The sequence below is a fragment of the Strix uralensis genome, chromosome 30 (genome assembly GCF_047716275.1).
Source record: "Strix uralensis isolate ZFMK-TIS-50842 chromosome 30, bStrUra1, whole genome shotgun sequence".
NCBI classification, from domain to species: domain Eukaryota; kingdom Metazoa; phylum Chordata; class Aves; order Strigiformes; family Strigidae; genus Strix; species Strix uralensis.
Window position 1 is genome coordinate 4,143,463 of NC_134001.1, and position 9,882 is coordinate 4,153,344.

A 9,882-nucleotide genomic window follows, 5' to 3' on the forward strand; every position below is an offset into this window, starting at 1 on the left:
GCCCCTTTATTGTTTTAACAAGCTTTTTTATAACCTTCTTCAAAGTAGGTGTTCATACAGGATTGGTTTACTTTAGTAACTAACAGTTCACGATTGGGTGATAGTTTCTCGCCTGAATCGTCAGGACAGTTCTTCTTATCTTAGTTCTCTAATCTTGTTTCCATGGCACTTCTCGGGACTTTCTGGCCTCTCATGGATACACTGGAATGTCTTCAAGGTTAAATTCTTCTTCAGTTAGACTAGAGGCAGACCCGCTGCCTCCCCCGACAATTCCCCCTTTTTGTATTTGTGCTAGAAATATTGCAGAAACAGTCTTCTGCAGGGCCCTTTGCAGAAGACTGACAAGACATGGCAACATCAAAAGCACAGTCACAATTACCAAGATCATGACCCCCACAGTTTTGACCAGAGATATCAACCATCCAGAAAGTCCCCATCCTTTAAACATCCTTGTAAGCCAATCCAATCCGTCCTCTTCTGTTAGACGCCTCACACCATCCTTCAGCTGCTGTATACTTTTAAAAATAGATTCTGAGTGGTCAGACAAATTCATGCAACACATTCCTTCAAAATCTTCACATCCATGTCCTTGCGCTAAAAGCAAAAAGTCAATTGCAGCCCTGTTCTGTAAAGTAGCATGTCTAACACTATCAACATCAGTTAAAAGGCCACTTAAAGCTAAAGAAGTAGCATTAGTCTGTTTGCTAAGCCAACATCCCAACTTATTCAAAGTCGTTAAGGCATTTGCAACACCAACTCCTGGTGCCAATATGGAGGCCGTTATGATCTGGCCTGGATTCCAGAATTCAACGTTATCTCGACAAGAACTTTCAAACCGATGAACGGTCCTTGGGACTCGCTTATGTTTTCGAGTCATATTCAGAATCATTGACACATTTGGTGTTAATAACGTGAGACGTCCGAGGCTACACGGGCCTCCATTCAGTTTAGATGGGACGCCTCCCCAGGCACGATCTCCACAGATTAGAAACACACCAGGAGGTAATGCAAGAGGAACAGCAAAAGATCGTGAGATGTTAGTCGAAGTATAATTGCACCAAGCAGTTGAATTATGATAAGCAGCATTAGTTGCATTCACATTCTGCCCTCTCCGTGTGGTGTTATAGGAGTAATTAAAAAACACACAAGCATCCATTATAACAGAGCCTAGCAACTCTAGCTCTTGGGGTTCTTGCGTAACCTGTGGAAGGTGACTATATACACCATCCCAATTATCTGTACAATTTTTTGAAGAGTTGCAAAGAGAGAAAGCCTGAAGGGTTTGTGGGATTGGCCATGTGTCTACTGGCACTCCCACCAAACAGGTGGAGAATGGATTTTCCGGGTTCGCAGTAGAAAGGCACAAGGTTTCTTGATGTGTCATATTTGCCAAAGTTACCCAGATATTCTGCTTGGGTTGTGGAACTACCCATCCTTCAGCCTGATGCAGGTTCCAGCACAGGCCGAACACACCGAGCAGGAACCCAGCGAGGGCCGGCATCTGTAGAGACACAAGCATAACCCCTGCCCCAGGTTAATAATTCACATGGTCCACTCCACTGGCCAGTAATTAGATCTCTAACATGCACTTTGATGTCTTTTTGCAAATCCTGTTTTGAAAAAAGAGAAGAGAAATGCTGAAAAAGAGGAGGTAAAGAAGAATTATCCCCGTAATGGAGAAAGTTAAGAACATAAACTGCTTTATCTAAACATGCCTGTGGTGGTTCCCCAATCATTCCCCCTTTTTGTTTTTGAAGCTGCCGCTTCAACGTACTATGTGCACGCTCAACAATTGCTTGTCCTGTTGGGGAATGGGGAATTCCTGTAACATGAGTAACACCCCACAAATTAAAAAATGTTTGAACCTTCTGTGAAATGTATGCTGGGCCATTGTCCGTTTTTATTTGGTGTGGTACCCCAAGCATAGAGAAAGCCTTTTGGAAGTGTCGAACTACATCTTTTCCTGTCTCCCCGTTATGTGCTGTTGCTACTAAGGCATGAGAATAAGTATCAATGGAAACATGAACATACTTCTGTCGGCCAAATTCATTTATGTGAGTAACATCACTTTGCCAAATCTGTAAAGCCTGCATACCTCTGGGGTTAGTACCAAAATACACTGGTGTGTGAGTTCCTTGGCAGTCAGGGCAGGCGGCTACAATAGACCGAGCTTCCGCATGAGACAAGCCGAACTGCCGTCGTAAAGCTCGATATCCTTGGTGAAAAAATTGATGTGATAATACAGCTTGTTGCTTAATGTTAGGAACAGTATTAAGAGCCATAGCGGAAACAAGAGCATCCACTCTGGCATTACCTTCTGTATAAAATCCTGGTAAAGTGGTATGACTACGGATGTGCATGATAAAATAAGGTTCTGTCCGTAGTTGAATACTTTTCCAGAGTTCTAAAAGTACATCAAATAATAATTGATTGTCTGACATGGTCAAAACCACTTTGTCTAGTCTAGAAACTAAGTTAGCTACATATGCTGAGTCAGTTACAATATTTACAGGAACAGAAAAAATAGAAAAAACAACAGCCATTGCACGTAGCTCTACTACTTGTGGAGAACCATTTTGATATACTACTTTGTTGTTCCAGTTGTTGTTTTCATACCATACTACTGCTGCTTTACCTGTTTTTCCTGAGCCATCTGTAAAAACAGTAGGGCCGTTCACTGGTTCTGGGCGGCTTAAATTTTTTTGACCAAATGGTATTTCTCGAGCAAATTTCAGTAGTGGATGTGACGGCAGGTGATATGACACCTGTCCTTGAAAACCCGCCATGGCTGCCTGTAGTTCATAATTATTTGCCAAGCACCATTCAAAATACCAATTTTGAACAGGTAAAACAATCTTAGCTGGGTCACGCCCTGTTAGTTCTGTACATCGTTTTCTGGCTTTTATGATTACATCAGCAATAAGCTCAAACAGTCCAGGAGCAGTTTTTCGTGGTCGGAATGACAGAAACATCCATTCTAGAATGTGCAGTGGGTCATCCCACTCAGAATTCCACTGCACCAAAGCACCAAATGGTACAGTTTTGTCAATTAGTACAAAGAGTTGCACCAATTGAGACAGATCTATTCGAGAAACAAATTTCTCGTGTATAGATCGTTCCACCATGTGAATTACCTTTAATGCTTCCTCAGTTAATACTCTGGGTTCTCTTGGATCATTGGAATTTTTTAATAATTCCAATAAAGGTTGCAGTTGTGAATTGGTCAGTCCGAGATAGGGTCTAATCCAATTCAGAGATCCCATTAACTTCTGTACATCATTAAGGGTTTTAACTTCAAGGTTAAGTTTCACAGGTTGAGGCATTACCTGCCTACCTGTGACTGTTAGTCCTAAATACTTCCAGGGTTCTACTTTCTGCACCTTTTCAGGGGCGATAACTAATCCATAGTGTTGTAATGAATTTCTAGTCACATTCTCCATGTCATTCAACTGCTCCTTGTTGTTTGATGCTAACAGGATGTCATCCATGTAATGGTAACAATAACTGGTAGGGAATCTTTCCCTTACAGGTGACAAAGCTTGTGCCACAAACCATTGACAAATTGTTGGTGAATTTTTCATGCCCTGCGGCAGAACTTTCCATTGATATCTTTTTGCAGGTTCTGCATGATTGACAGAAGGCACAGAGAATGCAAATTTTTCTCTGTCTTGAAAGGCTAATGGTATTGTAAAAAAACAATCCTTGAGATCCATGACAATGATTTCCCAATCTTGAGGGATCATGGCCGGTGAAGGCATGCCTGGTTGTAGAGCCCCCATCGTGGCCATGACAGCATTGATCTGCCGCAGGTCATGCAAAAATCGCCATTTTCCTGATTTCTTTTTTATCACAAACACTGGAGTATTCCAGGGGCTCTGAGAGGGTTCAATGTGTCCAGCAGCTAGCTGTTCTGCCACCAATTCTTGCAGGGCCTTTAATTTCTCCATTGGTAGGGGCCACTGATCCACCCACACAGGGTTATTCGTTAACCAAGTTAAAACAAGCGTGGGTTGCCTAACACCCTGCAGCACAGTGGCCCCCGTTAAAAATCCGTAGTAATCTTCACCCCCCACTGTGACAAGCAATCTCTCCCCCATAGATTGAGGGGAGCTGCTGTCACATATGGTTTAACGACTGCTTGTTGGCCCTCAGGATTGGTGATCAGAATTGCCGTAGCTGCTGTTCTTGCTCGTGCGGAGCCTCCCAGCCCCACTACCCCTGTGTCCACATCCTCTGTTGGCCAGGTGGATGGCCACAGATAGTTAGAAATAATAGTCACATCGGCGCCCGTATCTAGGAGCCCCGCAAGCCTTACTGTAGTCGGTGAATGTCCATGATTTGACAGCGTGCACGTCATATGTGGTCGAGATGATGAGACAGTCTGAGACCAGCACACTTGAGGGGGTCCTGTAGAACCGAAGCCTCCATCGCCTCGCAGTCGCTGTTCTGCTTTTGGGACACAACTCAAAAAAGGAACAAGTTGAGCAAGACGAGTACCTTTTGGAATCGTAACAGGTGGATAAAGGGTCGAAACTAATGCACAAATTTGACCCGTAAAGTCAGCATCAATGACTCCCACATGCACGATTAATCCGTTTAAGGTGCTACTTGATCTTCCTATAAGTAACGCACTCAGTCCTCGTCCTATGGGACCCCTTGCCTCAAGAGGGACCTTAACAATGTCTTTTGTAACTATAGTTATTGTGTCGGCGGTGGATACATCCAACCCTGCTGAGCCAGTAGTTGCGGCTGATAGCTGCTCACAGAGGGGATTTGACCTGTTGTCTGGAGGGGATTTGATGTCCTCGCGCGCCCTCTCGCGCTCTTCTTGTGGTTTCCCTGTATCGGTTGCCCGTTAGCATGAAACTTGGAACGACATTGTTTCGCGAAATGTCCCGATTTCCCACATTTATTGCAATTAGTTCCTGGTGGGACAGTCATGGGCTGCTTGCCTGCCGACCTTCTGTTCGGGCAATTTACTTTCATATGACCGTCTTTACCACATCCAAAGCATTTTCCTGTATTTCGCATGTTCATGGCAGTAGCTAAAGCCGCCATTTTATGTTCCACTGTACCAACCTTTGAACATGCGGCCACCATGTCAGGAATAGAAGGATCTCCTGGTAAAGACTGTATTATCTTTTGGCAGTCCTCATTAGCATTATCCTTTGCTAGCTGTTTGCATAACATTTGTCTTAACGTTTCATCTTCTACCTGTTTCTCCAATGCAGCAGATATTTTTTCTACAAATTGCAAAAAGGGTTCTTTAGGACCTTGCCGGATAGCAATATACTTCTGTTTTGGAGCTGCCATTTCCATGGTTCGCTTTAATGCTGTAATCCCTATGTGTTGTGCCTGTTCAAGGACAATCGGAGGCCACGTAGCTTGCAGCTGAGGGTTACTAAATGGTCCCTCGCCAAGCAAGGCGTCTTCTCCGAGTCCTAACCTCGGATCGTCTTGTGGCAGTCGAGCATTATTTTGTGCAGCTGCTCGTGCCATCTGCCTCCAAGTAGATTGAAACACTTGTAATTGTACTGGCTGAAACAGCACTTGTGCGAGATGTGTAACATCATATGGACACAACAAATCTGTGCTGATTATTCGAATAAGTTGCATCACCTCAGGAGAATTGATTCCAAATTTCTGTGCTTTATTCTGCAAATCCTGCACCACCTTCCAACTGATCGGATTGTGCTCATCATGCTCATTTGTGCCTGCAACAGCTTTATAAACAGGGAATGCACCATAAGCCTCTGCTGCTATATCTACAGGCTTTGGACATGCCGGGGTTGGAGAGTATGGGCTGAGGCGTTCAACCAGATCCCAGTTGCCAGCCTCAGCAGCATACTTTCTAACTCCCTCCCAAAATCGATCAGGGGACCTTGGAATTACAGTTACTGTGGATGGAGGGAGAGTCCATGGCTGGGCTTTCTTCACCATGGGTTTATCTGTGATATGTAGAGTTTGTAAAGCCGTGGTTAAAGCTTCTTCTCCCTCACTTTCATTTTCGCTCTCGCTCTCTGGCTCTGTGTTACCCGCCCTATTTTCCTCCTCGGGGGGGGCTGATGGAATCACCCCTTCTGCTGCTGCGCCGCTAGGGGCCGCCGCTGCACCACTAGGTGGGGGGGGCTCCTCATCGCCCCGCAAAATATTTAATGGTGGAGGAGGAGGAGGTGGGCGAGGGCGCGATCTGCTTTTGCCCGTGAGGGGTTTCCTGCCTGCTATTCCTGAGGCTGAGGTATCCACTGCCTTTGTCCCTTTGCCACAGTCCTCCCCGTCATTGTCTTCAGGTCGAATGTCTGTTAGTTTCCCATCAGAGGCCTCACGCTCTATCTTCCATTCCTTTAAGGTTTCACTCAATAAGCGCCATGTGGTTGCCAACTCACATGCCTCTTTTTGTCCTTTAGAGACCTCATCCAATATTTTCAATCCTACTGCTTGCCATGCACTCACACTGAATGCAGTAACTGTTGTGGCTTCAAAGCCTTGCATCTTACTCCATAGCAAAATCTTTTTCAGGCTTTGTTCTGAGGTTTTAACCCCCTTTCTTTTTAATAGGGCTTTCCAGGTAGACAAAATTGTCTCCTCTTCCTTTGTTAATGACTGCCCCATAATTACAGTCCCGTTCCCGGTGGCTCACCTTTTTAGGTGTCAAAGTTCAGGTCCGGACCAGGCAGATTCCCTCTGCTCTCAGCTACACCGGGCTCCGTCTCCGCGGCTCTTCCCGCCGCCGTTATAATTCTCCTTTAAATGACCACTTTGCTCTAATCACGTTGCTCTAATCAATCACGTCGCTCTAATTTATCACGTCGCTCTAATTTATCACGTCGGGGTCACCATTTGTCGCAGTTGAGACGGACACGACAAACATCAGATTGTGTGAAAGCGACCAAAATGGCTGCAAAAGCCCCTTTATTGTTTTAACAAGCTTTTTTATAACCTTCTTCAAAGTAGGTGTTCATACAGGATTGGTTTACTTTAGTAACTAACAGTTCACGATTGGGTGATAGTTTCTCGCCTGAATCGTCAGGACAGTTCTTCTTATCTTAGTTCTCTAATCTTGTTTCCATGGCACTTCTCGGGACTTTCTGGCCTCTCATGGATACACTGGAATGTCTTCAAGGTTAAATTCTTCTTCAGTTAGACTAGAGGCAGACCCGCTGCCTCCCCCGACAAATCCTGACGCAGACAAAGGTAGAACACAAAGTCTGACCCATTTTCTAGGCTTCCAACACACAGGCTCAAACTCCAAGAGCTGCAGGAAGCACAGAAATCACCATCCCTTGACCAAAGCAAAGGGAGCATGCTTTATTTCTGTATATATTCAAAATCAGTAACCATGGAGTTTGATAACCAGGTCTCCACTGATGAGGGAAGTTAATTCAGTGCAATTCTTGCAAAGGCTACCTTAGGGGCAGAAAAACAGGGTAAGGGAAGCAGACAACAGTTTTGTACCTACCCTAGTGCCCAGATTATATTGAAAACACCCATTCAAATGGCTTCCAGAAAAAACAGGTTGTCATACAGCCTCCAGAGAGCTCAGCAACACGGAGAGAATTTTAGTAAATACAAGAACTTAGAAAAACTGGCAACACAGGTGGAAATACAGGGGTGTCCCCGAGGGTCACAGTGGCTTGACTAAATTGAGAGATTAGCTGCACAGATAACTAAACTAAAATTTACCAGAGTCATTCAAATAATCTGTTAAATGTTTTGTCACTTGTTATTTACCAACAAAATCAGAAAGAAGCACAAGTGAGTTGAAACTATGAAATATTGTATCTGATAGGGAGAAGAACTCTATCAATCAGCAATTTCAGAGATGTCGAAAGGCTGAAGGTATTTCTATTACTGCCACACATGTGAATCCATAAAGAAATCCTACATGCAACAATCCAGTAATTCAGCATTCTTCCAATCCTGCGCTTGCCTTGCAAATGTGTTTTGGTGAAGTAAGAGCTATAAGGCCATGTGATGATTTAATAAGCAATCAAACTGCCATTCAAGGCAGCACGATGACATATGAATGTCACTGCCAGGTTATACACAATGGAAGGGACAATCCAGCTGAACAGGCACATGCTGACGGGTTCTAAAATTAACTGAAACTGTTCAGAGAAAGCAGCAAGGGTCAAGATGAACTGATAACGGCAGAGAAAACCGTATCAGAGTCTGTTGCCACTGAACTGACTCACAGCACTGTTGTCACATTTAAGTTACTGTCACATAAAGATGAAAGGAAAACTACTAAAAGGATTACTAATGACCATTTTTACACTGATTTGCATTTTTAAAGGTATCACATTTGTCAAAGCTAAACTGCAACAGGTATTCAAAGTCCCTTTTTTTCCTCTCAAGAAAAACAACTTTAATCTCATGTTTGGGTCAATCGGATTCTTTTTTTCTTCAGACAAACAAAAGACAACAGAGAGCAGCAGTCCAAGAAAACAAACAGAAAACCCCACTTAGAACTTAAATCATGGAATCATGTCAAAAGGACAGTAAAGTTGCAGCTGTACTATCAAAACAAGCAGCACTTATCTGGCTGTATGAGCAAACTATCACTGCCTCTACAGACCAACTGGTTGTTGCTGATGAACCAGCATGGCTTGGAGGGAGGGAACAAAAAAAAATAAAAACCTCAGACTCGATGTTGACAGAGAACTTCTGAAAAATTTTTGTGGTCAAGACTATACCAAACCTCAACAGGCAATCTTGTAGACAAGATATTCTTCCCATGGTGCTAAACACTATATATGTGCAGACTGATCAGGAATTCTTTAAACAAAGATATCATAGCATCATATACATGATGGGTGACAGACCAAAATGCAGTAATAATCAAAATAATCCAACAGTCCACGTAAAAACAGTGTTGTATGGTTGGCATCAATTCAAGAAAATAAAAATAAGAAAGCTCATGAGCCACAAGTTAGAGTGCCCGATCACCCGCTGGGATTGTCTTGTTCCATCCATGCCAACAGCAGGTCCTTGTCAGTGCAATTTCAGCTCTTCCTGAAAGATGATCCTCAAACAGTGCAAAATCCTGTGAAATACAGTCACTGCCTGTGACTTCAGGAAAGGCTACACTGATGACACCAGAAGTGTTTTAAATGTTTACTCAGTCACTGATTATAAGCTGAAACCTTACTACGTACAGCTGTTCTAGTTGAGCAGAACTGGATGGTTGGAATAAACTGTCCAGTGTCTGGGAGTGGGTCACTTGAAGAGCAGATTGTAATTATTTATGGATATTATAATCCCCAAAGAGAGAATATTGTGCTTATAAATTACTTTAGAGGAGTAAATAGAAGACAGTTAAAACCACGCAGGTGATGAAAAACATCGTATTTCTCCTCATAGTGCCAATTCCTTTTTTTGTCACTTCACAGAATTTATTGCATACTCATTTGTTTTCATTAAAAGTTATGGAAGGTATACTGGCCAGCTGAAAAAAACAACTTAAACCATACCACACAGGCATAGTTCTTACTGCACAACGGATAAATTATGAACACTTCCAGAGACACCATTCCTAAAAAAAAAAAAAAAGACTTTGGAGCATGGCTAAGTACCTATTACTTCCTATATACAATCACCTGAAATAACACACTGTAAATACGCCTTAACTAGAAAACACAAACATGCTTTTGCAAGATTATTTCACTGGTTTTGAGCGTAGTTGTCACATGACGATTAGCTGATCACTTCTCTTTTTTTCTATAAAGACCTGAAAAAGATGGTATTTCAAGAGTTACTCAGCATTTCTTCAGGGCCAAATGACATGCACTTCTAGACCCTCGTAACCAGTAACATGGTTTTTCCCAGAAGCTGTTTTCAGAATGAATGTTGGCTGTTGTCTTTTAGTCAGAGGTCTCCAGA

The 9,882-nt window shown here is 43.2% G+C and overlaps 1 protein-coding gene across 1 annotated transcript; it reads right to left on the reverse strand.

Annotated features, from left to right (window-relative positions):
- On the reverse strand, positions 1 to 5,707 carry LOC141935968 (syncytin-2-like). Its single transcript, XM_074852659.1, has 2 exons — positions 4,316 to 5,707; positions 1 to 1,501 (listed from the first exon to the last, which is right to left on the reverse strand). Exons 1-2 carry the CDS (start codon positions 4,355 to 4,357, stop codon positions 191 to 193), a joined length of 1,353 nt encoding a protein of 450 aa, XP_074708760.1. The 5' UTR covers positions 4,358 to 5,707; the 3' UTR covers positions 1 to 190.
- Positions 5,708 to 9,882: the final 4,175 nt, after the last annotated feature.